At 48.6% G+C, this 18,660-nt stretch overlaps 1 protein-coding gene across 2 annotated transcripts; it reads right to left on the bottom strand.

Moving 5' to 3' along the window:
• Positions 1-4,498: 4,498 nt before the first annotated feature.
• LOC116952193 (charged multivesicular body protein 4b-like) lies at positions 4,499-18,619 on the bottom strand. 2 transcript variants are annotated; one of them, XM_032971326.2, is made up of 5 exons: positions 18,179-18,619; positions 10,814-10,991; positions 8,713-8,827; positions 8,120-8,237; positions 4,499-6,606 (listed from the first exon to the last, which is right to left on the bottom strand). In XM_032971326.2, exons 1-5 carry the CDS (start codon positions 18,360-18,362, stop codon positions 6,542-6,544), a joined length of 660 nt encoding a protein of 219 aa, XP_032827217.1. In that variant the 5' UTR covers positions 18,363-18,619; the 3' UTR covers positions 4,499-6,541. The 2 variants fall into 2 exon arrangements, with proteins under 2 accessions (XP_032827217.1, XP_032827216.1); XM_032971325.2 differs by having other exon boundaries at positions 4,499-6,609; positions 18,179-18,607.
• Positions 18,620-18,660: the final 41 nt, after the last annotated feature.

Here is an 18,660-nt window from a genome sequence, read left to right as displayed (position 1 = left end):
CGAAATACTTCAGAATTCTGTATCGCAGTCTGATGGACAAGTGAGCGATGCTCAGGCTGATGATTCAGCGCCTAGTACTAGGAATTCAGCAACATTGCAGTCACAGATTGACATTCTAAATTCTGATCTGGTCGGCTTGTACGAACGCCAAAAACGTGGAATACTTACACAGCAACATGATGTGGAACTGACAGAGAAGAAGAAAAAACAACTGAATTGGAAAACCAGTTGAAGAAGAAAAAGGGTGATCAAAAAAGAGTACAGAAAGGAAGAGATGAGAAGAAAATTAAATTAAATTATCTGTTTGAAGATAATCCAGACCTACGCACATCTCTGAACGTCAGGGCCAGGCCTGCTAGGCCGAAAATTGAGGAAGATCAGCCTTCATTACTGGAAGCTATTGTGGATATTGTGAATATTGCTATGCATGGATCGGTATCGCATGAAAGAAGGCAGAGCGATGTGTAGAGAACCATAAACACATTACATCAGCTGACTGAACAGTTGAAGATGGATGGCTCTACAATCAGTACAGGTGGGCTCTACCTTCGTCTTTTGCCGTCTTGAAGGGCAGCGTCACGTGTCAACGCTCCCTGTGAAACTCATCAGGGCACAGAACGACCACCATGGCAAACATATCGGCGGTTTGTTTTGTGCGGCAACAATAAGGCACTTGGAAGAGTTGGCGGCCATGCCAGGACCGAACGGTGTGTGCTTTGTGAGTCAAGACGAGAATCAATTATTATTCCGCCTAAACGCATCAGGCCATAGAGAGTCGCTGCAACGTGAACTAATGGTTGTAAATCGCGAACGAAGAAAATGGAGAGAGTGGAGATTGGATATACGAAGGAGAGCTTGATCTGAATAGAATATCCATTCCACAGGATGAAGATATCTCTGCTCTCCCTATTGATTCCATGAAGGAGCATTTTGCTTCTCCATGGGAGAATGGAGAAGCATACATTTTGAAAATGTTTGAATGATTGTTATTACACATTTTTATTCTAATGATTCTACCAGGGCTTTTCATTCTGTGGAATGAATATTTGACTGCTATAATTGTACTCTCCATTTTGCTTCGTTTTACTACAAAGTTTAAAGTATGTTTTTAATAGTTATTACTTTTAATATTTGATGATTATAAGATAATTTCAATATAATATTCTGAACATCTGCAGTTTTAGTTAGACGATGAATATTTTCAAGTGAATTCTATGCAAAATTTCAGCTTTCCAACGCCTCCTTTTTAATAAATGTTTTCTCTTACATCAAAGTGCAGCGCCACATTAAATACGCACTACTACAATGACAATAGTTTAAAGTGATTTAAAGCATGTTTTATTTTCAAAATGGAAAAATGGTTTGGGGGGGGGGGGGCAGAGCTTTGTGACGTCATATTTGAGGGGGGGGGGTCTGACTTTTTGTGACGCCGTGTGACGAGGGGGGGGGGACAAAAATCGGCCAAAATCGCGTGACGTCATTTATGGACGGCCCCTACATGTTTAAACCAGTCCAGAGTTTGTGTTGAACCAATCCTGCTGAAATTGTGAACTCACAGAACGCCGTGTGGCTCATGGGATATGTACAAGTATTTTTTCTTGCTATGCGGAGAAGGAGGCGAATCGCTGATTTATATTTGGAATGTATATTCTCCACGACGATCATGATTAGGACTATACTCTTTGGTTCTTTCGGTAAAAGTCACGTAGGTAGAAAAATAAATAAAATAAAACAAAAAATAATCTAGCACGACGTTTCGTGGTCGTCCCCAGGCGGGAAAAATAATCCAGCAGTGGAACTGCTGAACCAGCTGGGACGTCGTGATTTATTATATTATTTTTATATTCTTATATATTCTTGGTTCTTTCGGTAAAGTCACGTAGAAGGGAAATCATTAAATTATAAAAATAAAACAATAAAATTCTCACGACGTTTCGATTGCAACACAAACAATCATCATCAGGTGTGAGAATTTAATTGTTGTTTTATTTTCATTAATTTATTATTTCCCCTTCTACGTTACTTTACCGAAATAACCAAAGGGTATGGATTCCTGCATTCGCGAAAGCCTCAAATCAAGAACGATTAGGACTGTATCGTTCTATTCGCGTGGACGATGGCGACCAGCAGCAGCTGTTCAGGAGCTCGCTGCCAATGTCGATGTCTCCTGCAGGCCAGAGAGAGTTTGTGGTCCCGCCCCGCCCTTGAAAGAACTCAAACTGCAGGGGTTTACGATGCGGGCCGGAGTTTGGATTGCATGGCCGCAATCGCACCACCGTGTGCATGGGCCTGTTGGTTTTCTGTTGTGGTCAATGGCCCCACCGGTGTCGTAGAGGAAGAGGCATGTGAAAGGCAGGAGGTGCGGTGTCTGGGGTCTCGATTCGTATGCAATCTTGTTGGTCTGTGTCGCCCTCTCGTGGTGGCTACGTCGTCACAACTGCGTTGGCAACTGGAGCGGCCATGCACACTAAATCAGAAAATGTATTTCTACTGGAGGAATCCGATGAGCTACAAAGCCCTTTTCACAGATATCCAGTACGTACGGGTCAGAGCGGTACAACAAACAAAACACGATAGGAATGCAAAGTACAGGAAACGTAAGCAAATCACTAAAATAGCAACACTTTGTTTTATTTTACCAGGTTAAGCCCACTGAGCTATTATCTTCTATTTAGAAGCGACCTGGTAACAAATGATAGCTCAACGAAGTTGGCTCATCGTGTGGCATTATAGCAGCAAAATAATCTAAACAATGTTTAACAGTTTCCAATAACCCCACTACACCATCGCGATCTCCACGAATCCCACCGCGGTTAAATTCTGCACCGCAGGGGCGCCATGATGAAGCGGAGCTGATTTATCACCTGGATCGCACCCCCCCCCCCCACCCCGATTTGTCACCTAAATCGCAACCCCCCACCCCGAGCCATGAGAATTTGCATCGCGCTCCCCATCCAGGCCACAATGAGCAACTCGCTCTGAAAGTGACCTGCGGAAACGTTGTGCGACACCATCCCACTCCAACCGATCTCGGAGTGGAGCTGAACACTGCAATGCTGCGGTGTGTCACTGGAACCCTCCTAAAGTCGACTCCCACACCCTGGCTGCCCGTGCTGTCACCACATCTCTCTCCCATACATCGCCGCGACGCTGCAACCTTCCGGGAAGTCCTGCGAATCGAGGACAACGGTCGCCTTCCCATTCGTCAGGACCTCAATAACATCCAGGGTCACCGCTTTAAGTCACCCCCCAAGCCCTTTTTGACCCATGCGCTTCACCTTCAACAATGCGAATCCAATCCCATGAAGCCTGGAGTGAAATGGAGTTCAAAGGAACTCACAAACACCTTGTTGTGAAAAACCCAATGCAAGAAGATCCCCTGGGGGTTTGATCTTCCACGAAGCTCATGGTCCACCCTAAACCACATCCACTGCACAAACTATGGCAGTAGATGCGGATGATACCTGATGATGCACAAATGGAAAATTCAAAAATCTCCAGTAGTAGTAGCGACCTAAAACTTTCGTGACTGCAGGAATTCATATTCTTTGGTTCTTTCGGTAAAGTCACATAGATAGAAAAAATATAAGAATAAAGTTAATACAAATACCACGTTTCGATCGCAACACAAGCGGTCGTCATCAGGAAAAGGGTTAGCCTCTAAAGGCAAACTGGTTATAAAGGGCGTAGCCCAAGTGTATCAGCAGCACCAGCAATGCCAGTGCAGCAAAGGGCCACCAGGAAATCACTGCACCCCGCTCCACACACCACACTGCTGACGGTGGAGGTTGATTGACAAGAAAACACATGTCAAGTCATGACCCAAAGTGGTTGGTGACCTCTTTCCAATGATTGCCGAGTCTATAACCTTCCTCTCGGAAATTGTGTTTGTGTCTGTATATATGGATGGCTTCATGAACGAATCTTTGTTGATAGCCAGTAGGCTTGCAAAGTACCTTCGTCTTAGAGAAATAAATTTCGTGAGCCAGCCGCATTAAAAAAATGATCAGCCATGGCAGAAGTATTGGTCCTACCGTGTTTCAAATCTGCCTTATGCTCACGAACACGGTCCCGAGACATGTCGCTTAGTTTCCCCAATGTAACTGCTGCCGGAGATACAGCTTAGTTTGTAGACGCCAGGGTATTGCATGTCAGGAATCTAGTCCGTCACAAATAAAATCAGATCACGAATTTTCTGTAGTGTTAAATCAGACCTGGATCTTGTGTTTGTTCATGATTTTGGAAATATTTTTGGTTACCCCTATGTATGGCAGGGTGATGGTTTTGATTGGATCCTCTGATGGCTCCTTTTTTACAGTTGGGGTGATGGCTTTGCAGATTGTGTCGTCAGAATATCCGGATATTCTGACAATCGTACAGTACCCCGTCGCTGTGGTGTAACATGCCAGGGCCATTGCCTAAGTTGATGTGCCCGTTGATGAAATTAATTTCAGAATATTTTATTTTATGAATCGCACAATGAAGCATCATTTCAGTGTAAAGTTGCACACTTTTATTCAGATTCATTTACAAAGAGTAACTATATACATGCTTTGCTGCTGTACATTGCAAAATGTACGTGTAGCAAAATACATCTAACAATAACAGCAATTATAAGAAAAAAAATACATTTCATATATACAGATTTAAATGCCGTAGCCCAGGACCAAATTAAACCGTTGCATTATCGAGAAATCTGATTTGATCCGACACCATCCGTTAATAAGCAACCACGGTCGGTGCCGCCTCTCCCTTCACCAGAAAAGTTCCAATCAAGCTTCGCGACCGCAAGAAACCCGGGACGGGGGGGGGTGGGGGGAGTGATTAATTATCATGCACGGGAGAAGGGGTTGATAAACTATCACAGGCGGAGTACGGAACAGCCCTTCAGCTCCCAACAGGGAGCAGCTTGGCACCATCACACTTCAATAAAAATGAAACCAACTTGATATTAAACTGTAAAATTTGTTTTAAAGAAATGTGCACGGTGCAACTTGTAGTTAAACCAACAGCAACTTCGACCTTAAAGCAAATAAAGTTAATGTAATTTATTAAGCTAGCAACTACGTTAAATAGGAAACCACCCGGAATGAAAGCGAGCGGGACTCGTAATTTAATTAGGAAATAGAGCGTTGATAGGCAACTTAGAATTACATAAAGAGGTACTAGGAATTTAATTGGGAACAATTTGGAGTCACAAGACCAAGTTGGATTGGCAATGGACTCGGCCATAGACAAATCTAAAAGTGCTGAAGAATGTTAATAGGTGCAATTTGGAAATTTACTTCAAAAAACACCAAAGTTGCACTCAAAACAATTTGGGATTGAATCAAGCACAATTGAGTACCTCACTTGAGCAGCAAACCATAAAGACAAACCAGACTCACACTGGATACAACTTATAGTAGCAAATACAATCTCCACCAGGCGCTTGACTTTGCCTAATATTTACATTGCCATCCGCCATGGTGGACTGTGGCGATTACCCACAATCCATCATGACAGTGGATAATTGTGTGATCTTGCTTTACTGCATTCAGTGGGCCTCGTGGTGTTTGTGCAGGGCAACCCAATGGGATGTTTTTCCGATTTTGCTTTGGTTTTCCCCACGACTGACCTTTATCATTCCATGGTTTGTACAGTGCCTTGAGATGCCGCTGCATTTCAGGCACTCAATGTAATTCCAAAACCTAATTTGTTTGATAGGCCACACTGGTGACAGAATTTAGGCAAACCTGTTGGCCTTGGTCTCACGGCCCCTGGCCTCATATATGGGGGAAATGCATAAAGTTTCCAGCACAGGATTACTTGGCCATTTGTACACAACACTCCATAATCCAGCTAAAGGCGCCAGGAAACAAAGGCACACAATGCTTATCTATATTTGCACCTACAAGGGTTTATGTTTGTGGGCTCATTTTCAGGCTTCGAAACTGCAATTTGCATTTTGTTGGTTGTTTTTTGTAGGCAGGATGGTGGTAAGCAGCCTTAAGAGTAGGTGATCATGGTCACATTAACAGGGCATTTGGATTTGGTCAATTAGATTAAAATTATCACTCAAATTACCATGCTGCTTCCTCTTGTATAAGAAGCCTTTACACGTTCTGCTTTGCCACTGCACTCGGGGGGAAACATTTTGCTTGTGGCTGCAAATGTAGGTGGCGTGCCTCCGAATGTTAAAAGCATCAAGTTAATAGGGCTACAGTCATATTTTGATAGTGAAGGTCGGTGAATTCAATATTCATACCACTACACAAATGCATGGTACAGGATTCAATGCCAAAAAGTTAAAAGTGTTCCACACCACGGCCCTTTTCTTTTGTAAGACCACACGCCGTGATCTTTCGCCACTCGCGTTGACGCAGTTCGGTGCACGGTCTGCGCGCGCTCCCTTTTGTTGAGCTGCAAAGGGCCAAGCCGAGCCCTCCTTGCCCACAGGAATTGGGAAACCTGCCCAGGAGGAAGGGGCGGGGGTGTGGCGCCCAGGAGGAAGGTTGGGAGGAGACCTGGGACGGTGTGGAGGGGAGCAGGGGGTGGGGCCTCAGTTGGCCCAGGCAGCCAAATCCCTCATGTCATCATCATCTTCCTCTTCCCTTTTCTTGGTGGCTGCTTGTAAATGCAAACAGAAAAAACAAACACACATAAGGTGGCTGGATCAGAATCAGAATATGATTTATAGTGCAGGAGGAATCCAATGAGCTATAAAGCTCTTTTTCACAGATGTCCAGTAGGGGCGGCTCAAAACGTTACAAAAACAAACAATACAAAAACACGAATCGGAGTGAAAGGTATAGGAAAGGTAAACAAATCACTTCTAAATATATATGTATATAAAACTTAACGATTTTTTTTTCTTACCAGGTAAAGCCTACGTACTGATTTATTAACTTATTTTCAGAAGTGACCTGGCCAAAAATTATGGCTGCTCAAGCGAGCTTACAAAAATCCTTGAGTACCCCATCAGACTTTGTTTAAACTAAGGCAACAATTGTTTCATTTTGCAGAACCAGCCTCACTGAGCGCCACTTGTTAACGAGGGCCTTGCTTGGAAAACCCCGTTTTTGAATCGTTCCTCCCGGATCAGGGGGGACACCGGAGTGCCCAGAGAAAAACCCATACGAATGGAGAGACTCCTCAAACTCCACACAGATGGCAAACCAACTTGCTCTGGTGCTTACAAAGGCACCTTGTTTTCCTGTAGCAATGAACAAATAATCACATTTCCAAAAAACTCGGAATTGGACTACGTTTCCAAATAAAATTGTGTAGGTGTCACGATATCGCACGTGGCATCGTAAAATAGTGGACACTTGCTATTATACAGGAAAAACCTTGGAATGGTATAGCACACCATGTGACAATATGATACTGATAGTATCACGATATCTCGAATTGTGTGGCATTACAAGTGTGGGTGGTGGCAGTCGGCGCTATCCACGATCAGCGTGTTTGTTTGGAACAAGTCTGAATGCATGCGAGTGTAACAGCATGATTGAGCGAGTGTAGGGGCATTCACGCTTGTGTGTGACAGCATACAAGTGTGAGTTTGTGAGTATGTGAGTGGAATAAGAAATGCATTAGTGAGCACGTGTGACAGAGCATGTGAAAGTGAATGTGCATGAACATGCGAGAGTGAGCATGTGAGCGAGAGCATGTGTGTGTGTGAGAACGTATGTACGTGTGAAAGCATATGTATGTGTGAGTGTATGTACGTGTGACAGCGTATGTGTGCGCAAGTGAACGGGTGTGCATGTGAGCAATACCAGGCTCTGACAAACACATACATAATGAGGTGGAGAGTGACAGCAGTGTTTAGCGCACTACGCTACGAACCTGGTGATCCGAGCTCGATTCCCGCTTACTGCTAACAACAGCGATGAATGTCTGCACCAGTCCTAGGCCTCCTTCAGCTCAACTCAACTTTAAATGGGTGTCTGGTGCAGTACCTATGTATGTAAGTTAAACTTCTCTCGCCACGTACGTAGCCAAGCGTGCTAATCGGAGGTGCAGTGTGTAAACGGAAGTGAGACAACGGTGACCAGTCATGGTGCTAGCCACACCACCCTCTCTCGTGTGTGCTCGATAACACAGCACTGGCCCCAACAGTCTGTATGGTTACCAGGCCGGGATGGCAGTGAGGCGGTGGGCACACTGGGGAGCTGGCTGCCGCCCACTTCCAGAAGCTCCTTGTCCAGCTCCTCCTGCTCCAGTTCCTCCAGCTCAGCCATGAGCTCGTCCTGCACCGCATCACAGATACACAAACACACAGAGACAGAGATGGTGTTACACACAGACACGCACAGAACGAGAGTGTTACACAGTCACACAATCACAAAACGTGGTGGTGTATACACACAGACACACAGAATGAGACTATGTTACACACAGTCACAGAACGAAGTGGTGTTACACAGACACGTATGTATGTAGAACTTCTTTCGCAATTCACGTAGCCAACCGTGCTAATCGGAGGTGGGGCAAGGACAACAAACTAAACACAAATACGACACAAGTCACACACAGAATGAGACGGTGTTACACACAGTCACACGCACACACAGAACGAGGTGGTGTTACACGTACACACACAGAGCACGAGACGATGCCACACGCATACAGAACGAGACGATGTCACACAGTCACACACACAGCACGAGACGATGGCACACAAGTCACAGTTACACACAGCATGGGAGGAGGGGCACTCGTCACCTCGTCCATGTCGTCCCCAAAGCCGACGGGCTTGGAGATGGCGTCTGAGATCTCCTGCGCCAACTCCTGCTGTTCGTGGATGTCGCCCATGAGCTCGTCCACCTTGTCTATATCCCTGGACACCAAGGACACGCGCGGAGATGCGGCAAGGTTATACGAGCACGTGAGTATTGACCAAATAAAAAGCGGACACTCCCCTCTGTCTCTCAGCAGATACTTTCCCCTCTGTAACTCTAGGAGAGTGTGTGCTGAGAACAGAGTGTGGCAAGTGTCCGTGCGATGTATGTATAACAAGTAGGAGAGAGTGGTGAGTGTGAGCGCTGTGTATCACAAGTAGGAGAGAGTGGTGAGTGTGAGCGCTGTGTGTCACAAGTACGAGAGAGTGGTGAGTGTGAGCACTGTGTATCACAAGTAGGAGAGAGTGGTGAGTGTGAGCTTTGTGCATCACAAGTAAGAGAGAGTGGTGAGTGTGAGCGCTGTGTATCACAAGTAGGAGAGAGTGGCGAGTGTGACCGCTGTGTATCACAAGTAGGAGAGAGTGGCGAGTGTGAGCGCTGTGTGTCACAAGTACGAGAGAGTGGTGAGTGTGAGCGCTGTGTGTCACAAGTAGGAGAGAGTGGTGAGTGTGAGCGCTGTGTGTCACAAGTACGAGAGAGTGGTGAGTGTGAGCGCTGTGTATGACAAGTAGGAGAGAGTGGCGAGTGTGAGCGCTGTGTGTTACAAGTACGAGAGAGTGGTGAGTGTGCGCGCTGTGTATCACAAGTACGAGAGAGTGGTGAGTGTGAGCGCTGTGTATCACAAGTACGAGAGAGTGGTGAGTGTGAGCGCTGTGTATCACAAGTAGGAGAGAGTGGCGAGTGTGAGCGCTGTGTGTCACAAGTAGGAGAGAGTGGTGAGTGTGAGCGCTGTGTGTCACAAGTAGGAGAGAGTGGTGAGTGTGAGCGCTGTGTGTCACAAGTACGAGAGAGTGGTGAGTGTGAGCGCTGTGTATCACAAGTACGAGAGAGTGGTGTGAGCGCTGTGTGTCACAAGTAGGAGAGAGTGGTGAGTGTGAGCGCTGTGTGTCACAAGTACGAGAGAGTGGTGAGTGTGAGCGCTGTGTGTCACAAGTAGGAGAGAGTGGTGAGTGTGAGCGCTGTGTGTCACAAGTACGAGAGTGTAGTGAGTGTGAGCGCTGTGTGTCACAAGTAGGAGAGTGGTGAGTGTGAGCGCTGTGTGTCACAAGTACGAGAGTGTAGTGAGTGTGAGCGCTGTGTGTCACAAGTACGAGAGAGTGGTGAGTGTGAGCGCTGTGTGTCACAAGTAGGAGAGAGTGGTGAGTGTGAGCGCTGTGTGTCACAAGTACGAGAGAGTGGTGAGTGTGAGCGCTGTGTGTCACAAGTAGGAGAGTGTGGTGAGTGTGAGCGCTGTGTGTCACAAGTACGAGAGAGTGGTGAGTGTGAGCGCTGTGTGTCACAAGTACGAGAGAGTGGTGAGTGCGAGCGCTGTGTATCACAAGTACGAGAGAGTGGTGAGTGTGAGTGCTGTGTGTCACAAGTAGGAGAGTGTGGTGAGTGTGAGCGCTGTGTATCACAAGTACGAGAGAGTGGTGAGTGTGAGCGCTGTGTATCACAAGTACGAGAGAGTGGTGAGTGTGAGCACTGTGTGTCACAAGTACGAGAGAGTGGTGAGTGTGAGCGCTGTGTGTCACAAGTACGAGAGAGTGGTGAGTGTGAGCGCTGTGTGTCACAAGTACGAGAGAGTGGTGAGTGTGAGCGCTGTGTGTCACAAGTACGAGAGAGTGGTGTGAGCGCTGTGTGTCACAAGTACGAGAGAGTGGTGCGAGCGCTGTGTGTCACAAGTACGAGAGAGTGGTGAGTGTGAGTGCTGTATATCACAAGTACGAGAGAGTGGTGAGTGTGAGCACTGTGTGTCGCAAGTACGAGAGAGTGGTGTGAGCGCTGTGTGTCACAAGTACGAGAGAGTGGTGTGAGCGCTGTGTGTCACAAGTACGAGAAAGTGGTGAGGACTGTATATCACAAGTACGAGAGAGTGGTGAGTGTGAGCACTGTGTGTCGCAAGTACGAGAGAGTGGTGCGAGCGCTGTGTTGCACCATCTCACATGTTCTGGTGCGCATTCTTCATGGCCTTGGCAGCGAAGCCCATAGTCTTGAGCACCTCGGTGTTGGTGTTGGCGTTCTCGAGTGCCTCGCGCTGGAACTCGATGGTGGACAGAGTCCCGTCGATCTGTGCCAGCTGCTTCTCATAGCGCTTCTTACGCTTGAGTGCAGCGAGAGCCACTGCAGATGGACACCACATGCACACAGTCACATTTATAGATTCGTGCACACGCACCACCACGTTCGTCTCCTCGTTAGCCTCGTAGGCCGTAAGTGAGAAGTCGTTCAGATTTCAGACACCATCGACCACTGTTGTTGCATAACGTGGCCAAGGAATCAAACCCGCGCTGCTGCCTTTGTAGCTCTGCAACGACACTATTGCACACGCACACTCGAAAACAAAGAACCCACAAGTCCCACCAGCACTGATATTTCCAACCACACAATTGCACTAATTACATATTTTAACCCGAGTTGACCTAGGGGGATCAGGGCAGGCACTCGTACAACTTGCCCCCGATAACATGAATCATTGGCTAACAACAATACACGACTCCACGGGTATTTGCAGTGCCAGTTTCGTGACGCGCAAGCATTTTAAAAGAGCATCATGCGCATATTAATCCTCGAGGCAGTCGCGCAGCCGCATATCACGATGAACATCCTGTGCTTACTGTCAAAGAGCGAAAATAAAGCAGGGGTAGGTTTTTTTCTCTCACCTAATCGCCATGGCAGAACGCCTCCCTCTAACGCGCGACTGACAATCACGGCGGCATAATGCACGGAAACGCCGACCTGCAGAAGGTCGGGGTTTTTAAAGAGCGTCCCACAGTGTCAATCGTTGCCTCTTAATTCACAGGAGGCGTTTCAAGTGCCCACCCTGCTACCAACGCCCTGAGCTGCATTCCTCAACCCACAGCGACGTCCACGTATAAAGACTCGGGGGGGCCAAATGCTATTTTTGTCAACCAACTACTGGATGAAGGCACCCCACGCCATGTGGGTCACGAGGGTTATAAATACATCACCACACTTGTCAGGGCGGGGGTTGGTTAAGGTGGGGAGTATAGACTGAGCATAGTACGGGACAATTAACTTTGCTGAAATGCCCTCTGCTGGCACATGGTACATATATAGACTAATATTATGTCCAAGGGTCTCCCTGCTCAAAGCTACACACCCACTTCCTAAGGCTCGGTGTCAAAAGCTACAATTATCTAGCTCAAACAAATGTGGTGGCGGTGTGGCGATGTCTGTTGGCAGCCCGACGGCAATGGTGAAAATTCCACGTTCTATGGTGGTGGGCAGTCTCTCCACGGAGGCAAGAACTGTTCATTTCCCACAAAGAGAGACAAACGTATTGTACCTGGAAGGATGATGGGTTTAGTAGACCCATACTGAGCATTTTAACTCGAAACCTTACGATTCAGATCCAAGGACTATGAAACGGCACCACCCTATACAGAATACAGACAAACGGAGTGCATCTAAAACAAATAAAAAAGACTCGGTGATGTAAATTGTTTTAAAAGACCTACTGAGATGACATTTTCACAAATATAGCTGTATATGAGCTTATAATTAGAAATATCCCAATACTTTTTTTTATTGACTTTTGAGCCACCAAACAAAACAGCCCAGAGGTTGGCCAGTTTTACTCATCGGGCAGTCAGCATAAAACTGTAAAGTGCTTTAAGGCTAAACATTCACATACCTACGATCATCATCAGTGAAACAAGTAATTCATATATATTTTATTACTTTATTGTTTCCCTTCAACGTGACTTTACCGAAAGAGCTAAGAATATAATTCAACTCCTGTGGAGTGTGATGCTAAAACTGATGTAAAGTAGATAGTGCACATTACACGTCTCTAGTACACAGAGATCCTCCATTCAGTCTCCACTGTTTGGAACAAGTGCTTTAATGGGGCACCCATTGAGTCCAGCATAGCGTAAAAACGGTCGCGTGATCACTACCACAGAGGGCCCACACCAGATTGCACAATGTTGACTATTTTACACTGTGCTCTTTTTACAGCAGAGGTGAGACCCATATAGTAGCTGCAAACACCCATTTGTGACCAAAGCTGTGCATGCTGCTCACTCATGGAGCCTGTTCTCTGCCGTTGATCAAGTACAGCTTGTCAACTCACTGGTGAATGAGGGTTCCCCCCCTATGCCATGCAGGCATGCGGGTTGTAACCATACTCGGTGCAGACTTGTGAAGGTGGGGAGCATAGACAAAGGAGCATAGAAGTACAGTACAATAATGGATGTTTCTGCATTGCCAATGTGAGGCTCTGCCAGTTGTTCTGGAAGGTTGTTTTATTAATGGCATGAAGGACAGCATAACTAGGATATAAATGGTATTGGTATAACATTTTTAGAAAAAACAACAGACACCTAGAGATTTACCATTCATCCCTTGTCAAATGGATGACACCACTGAACGATCTGCTGGGTACAGGAACCTGCATTTAATTTGTAATGGTCCACACCTTCACCTCAGTCGATGTCATTACAATCTGGACAAACCAGGCTTGGATGGAGCAATGGCCACATGATATCATACACGCTCACGTCATGTTAATGTACACACCTTCCCACTGTCCACCTGTAGCTTCAGACACAAAACGGTGTTTTGTCAATTCTTAAGACTCACTTTACATTTCCCGCAGATCAGCCATTCCTGTTCCATCAAGATGCAGCTAAAGCAATGCAACAAATAAACACGCTCACTCTTTCTTTTGCAGAGTGCTCATGATCTCAAGGCTAAGAGTCAAAATCCTGGCCAGGACTGACCCCTTCAGCCGATAATTATCATCTCTCTCTGGGGTTAAATAACACCGGATGAAATTGCTCCCATTCATGGTTTTTCTACAGTGGTCATCCTATGAACAGACTTCTCATTGTAAGAGAACACATTAAGGCTATTCCACTGACTCACGGCTCTTTATAGGTATATAAGCAGTAACCAACGCTTGAACATAATTTGGATTGGGTCAATGTGCCCCAGGTTTCAGTATCAGCCTAATAGATCTGACCTTACCTCAGAGAATGTGACTAATCTTGCGACTAAGGCTTAAATTCCTTTGTCCTATGTCCAATGGAAGGTATTTGGCTCCAACTCCCTCCAACGCGTCCAATCTTGAGCCTCCTAAATTTCACTCTACGGGCCCAAAATTATTACAATTTAAGGTTGACCCACACTTAAATAAGTACCCGGCGTGACCAGTAAACATCGGCACTGGGGAAACAAAGGCAGCTGGTTGTGGCGCTGCCCACACAACTCCTTCGTATATCACGTCAGTTCACTGCCAACACTTACCCCCATAAGCTATACAATGTCATAGGGAGTTTTCAGTTTGTTTGTGATCAAGTTTTTTAAATGCCACGAGCAATGTGGTGATGTCACCACCACCGAGTGCAAACGGTGGTTAATGTTGTTTTCGAGAATGTGCACAAGGCACTGACATCTCAGCGAGTAGAACGAAGAGCCACTTTGTGACTTAAAACCAAAGACCAAGAGACCTGTGGCGAGTTGCATAATGCATCGCTTCGGGTGTTTTCATCACTGATTAAACACGGATTGCGCCATTGATATGCCACACGGGCCATGGAGGTGGCAAGTGTGCCGTGATGTCACGTGAATACACACCTCCTGCGTAACTTACCTCGCATTACAATTGAGTTGAATCTGTACGGAAACATCACTTCATGTAGCCCCCCTTAAACCACGTGTACAAATCCACAAGTGGCCAACAAGCCACATATTTATAGCTGGGTTCAATCATATTGTGTATGACCAGGCGAGCATACAAAGAGACAGCAGCAGTCTCTTTCCCAAATATAGAGTCCGAGATGAAAATCCAGCTGGAACATCACAGTTCAATATCCACTCACCGGTCCAGCTGGGAGGCACTGTGGTTCACACACTTCCCAATCCAGCCGGAAGGCACTGTGGTTCACACACTTACCAATCCAGCCGGGAGGCACTGTGGTTCACACACTTACCAATCCAGCCGGGAGGCACTGTGGTTCACACACTCACCAATCCAGCCGGGAGGCACTGTGGTTCACACACTCACCAATCCAGTCGGGAGGCACTGTGGTTCACACACTCACCGGTCCAGCCGGGAGGCACTGTGGTTCATACACTCACCAATCCAGCCGGGAGGCACTGTGGTTCACACACTCACCAATCCAGCCGGGAGGCACTGTGGTTCACACACTCACTGGTCCAGCCGGGAGGCACTGTGGTTCACACACTCACCAATCCAGCCGGGAGGCACTGTGGTTCACACACTCACCAATCCAGCCAGAAGGCACTGTGGTTCACACACTCACTGGTGCAGCCTAGAGGCACTGTGGTTAGAGGAGTCATCTCAACTGGAAGGTTGGAAAAGTGCATTCCTACTCGGAGGTCAACTCATCCCGTCATCCCACTAGGGTTTATGCAATGAGCACCACTGTTTTGGGAATTGAGGGAAGGGATGTCACCGCCAGGCGCTGACATTAGCGGGCCACCCCAAAACCAAAGCTCGAAGCCTTGGGGACAGCAACCCCGGCCTTGCGTCTCTCTCTCTCTCTACACTGGCACAGGTGGTTGTAGTAACTTCAGTCACGTTATTGTTTTCACGATGCGATAGAACAATTTCACAACAAAACGAGTATCTTGAAACCAGTTTCCTTTAACTCTACATTGTGTTGTGCTTTGGTCGGCCTAACAGTAAGGCTAAAACCTAAAAGTTCTGCAACTGCAGATCACTCAACATAAGCCTGCCCCACGCGTCTTATACTAAATGTAACTTTACAAATCTGTAACGCTTACAAAGCCCACATGCCGCAAGTTACTAATAATTAATTAAATGGAACGTCAGTATGGAAATTATGACGTCTTGATAACCATCGTGCAGTCAATGTAGAGCACTCCGAAAAACTTTTACGTAGCGTGATTTTAATGGGTAATAGCGCGATTTATTTTATACCCGCATTAGTCTTACTTCGTAATTATTTAGTGGGGAAATTAATGAGTAACGGTAATCGAGATGTGAAAAAAGATGCAATACGATTATCGTGGATTATCTACCAGACGATACATCGCAGTATCGCCATATCGTGGCCACCCCAGTGGTAGGTGTTGTTGTTGTTTAAATGTCTTCCCGTGTCGACTGCGGCGACTTCCGGGGTTTCGGCGACAGCGGCCAAGCTCGTTGGGTCCACCTCCTCCAGCCCACCCCAGTCCACCTCCTCCAGCCCCCCCCCCCCTAGTCCACCTCCTCCAGCCCCCCCCGGTCCACCTCCTCCAGCCCACCCCGGTCCACCTCCTCCAGCCCACCCCGGTCCACCTCCTCCAGCCCACCCCGGTCCACCTCCTCCAGCCCACCCCGGTCCACCTCCTCCAGCCCACCCCGGTCCACCTCCTCCAGCCCACCCCGGTCCACCTCCTCCAGCCCACCCCGGTCCACCTCCTCCAGCCCCCCCCCTAGTCCACCTCCTCCAGCCCACCCCCTAGTCCACCTCCTCCAGCCCACCCCGGTCCACCTCCTCCAGCCCACCCCCTAGTCCACCTCCTCCAGCCCACCCCGGTCCACCTCCTCCAGCCCACCCCCTAGTCCACCTCCTCCAGCCCACCCCGGTCCACCTCCTCCAGCCCACCCCCTAGTCCACCTCCTCCAGCCCACCCCGGTCCACCTCCTCCAGCCTACCCCGGTCCACCTCCTCCAGCCCACCCCGGTCCACCTCCTCCTCTCTCGCTGCGCCCACGCGATTCGACCCCGTGGCTCCCTCTTGACACCCACTCGCGCCGTAACAGTTAATATTCTCAACTTGTTGTTTCTCAAAACCCACGGCGTCTCGACCCCATCTCTAGCGATACCCCTCCCCCTGTATTACATGTACCTCTCTCTGTGTCACGTCCCTTGCCCTCCCGTCTCTCCATTTGCCGTCGAGGCTTCATGTCTCCACGTACCACAGTGTCTAGCCAGGGGGTAAGCGAACCGCCCCATCGGTCTCAACTGAAAACGCCAGCCATCAGTTGTCCAATCCCCCGCACCTGCGATGAAGCAGGGTTGGCTACGTACGGTGCGAAAGAAGTTCCAACATACATACGGCACCGCCCACGTGCGTCGCCGACCAACTCTCGTGAACGCGCGTCGCCTCCCGCGTACCCCCCTCTGTATTGTCATTCTAACCCCTTTCTTTATTCAGCGAATGCTTTTACACAGAGCACCAGATCCACAAAGGAAAATAAACAACTAAGTTATTGTAGACGTACGTCAACGTTACATGCGAGTGAACGTCAGCCCACGCAGCTACAGTCATGTGACAGCCTCCTCCTCCGGCACGTCCGTCTGCAATGTATACAAACCACTAAGTGACCAACTCTAACCATGCACCAGTGTATCTCTCTGTCCATATATTCCCATGTATCTGTGTCCATGTTGATCGCATGTGCTGTCTCCACCTGTAGCCATGTCCCAATGTGTTATATAGTGCCGTCTCTCCTCCCCATGCCTCGGCGTATATTCATATGGCAGTGCTCCGGGTACCCAATAAACTAAATGTCCGAGGCAATTAAATATTTTACTTCTGGGACACTTTTTTTTCCTGGGGTGAACTTCACTCCGCGACTGGGGGGGGGGGGGGGTGCCAATCAATCCCAAACCAGTGCCACACTCCGCGCTGTCGACACGCAGCGAGGGCGATTGCGCCGAAACCCTGAACGCTCGCACGCACCGTGGTGGTGCATCATCGCGTACAGCTCGTCGAGATGAGTCGGTTGCCACACCGCCAACCATCAACAGAGTAAAGATGACTGCATCACGGAGACATTATGCGAGAGCCGGGGTAAGGGTCATTCTCCTCCGTCTTCATGTCCTCAGGTCCCCGTGTCTCAATGTCTCCCCCTGTACCCATGTGCCCAAACGTCTCGCCACTTTCTCGCGTCTCCCCATTTCCCTGTTGTCTCTTCTCATCCCCTTTCGTATATCCCCGTCCACCTATCTCCACGTCGCCGTCTATCACCCGCCCTCTCCATTGCTCTTCCCCCTGTCTCTCGTCCCAGCCTCGCTCTCTCACCCACAATCTCCCCTGTCCCCGTGTCTCACCCACAATCTCCCCTGTCCCCGTGTCTCACCCACAATCTCCCGTCCCCGTGTCTCACCCACAATCTCCCCTGTCCCCGTGTCTCACCCACAATCTCCCCTGTCCCCGTGTCTCACCCACAATCTCCCCTGTCCCCGTGTCTCACCCACAATCTCCCCTGTCCCCGTGTCTCACCCCCTGTCTTCCGGTGTCACCATGTCCCCGTTTCTCGCCCCCATCTCTCTCCCCCTTGTCCCCGCGTCTCCCCCGCGTACTCACCGCGTTTGTTCTTGGTGCCGTTCTTGCGCGCCGTGGCGATCTCGGTCTCGATCTTCTTCTCGAGGAACTCCTGCTTCTTGGCGAGCATCTCCTCCGTCTCGCGCAGCTTCTGCAGCGCTTCCTGAGGCGTCACGGACGTCTTGTTCTTGTTGCCGCCGCCGCCACCGCCGAAGAACTTCAACATGATGGCCGCGTGTGTCGTCAACGACGCTCGCGAAGAGGAGGTGAGACGGAGGGGAGACGGAGGTGAGACGGAGGGGAGACGGAGGTGAGACGGACGGGAGACGACAAAACGACGACGACACGCGGGGGCCGCCGAGAGTCGCCGAAGAGACGCGAAATGGCGACGCGCTCCAAATACCCACAACGCATCGGGAGCCGCCTTGAGCAAGAGTCGCTCCCATTGGCTGGCGGGGCCCAACAGCGGCGCGTGATTGGGTGACGCGGCGCACCGCGGAGCCAATCGCAGATGTCGACGCGGC

This window comes from Petromyzon marinus, chromosome 45, assembly GCF_048934315.1.
Source record: "Petromyzon marinus isolate PM22_M1 ecotype Great Lakes invasive population chromosome 45, UKy_Petmar_22M1.pri1.0, whole genome shotgun sequence".
NCBI lineage: Eukaryota > Metazoa > Chordata > Hyperoartia > Petromyzontiformes > Petromyzontidae > Petromyzon > Petromyzon marinus.
The sequence above is the reverse complement of the archived record's forward strand: the minus strand, read 5'-3'. Positions and strand labels throughout refer to the sequence as shown.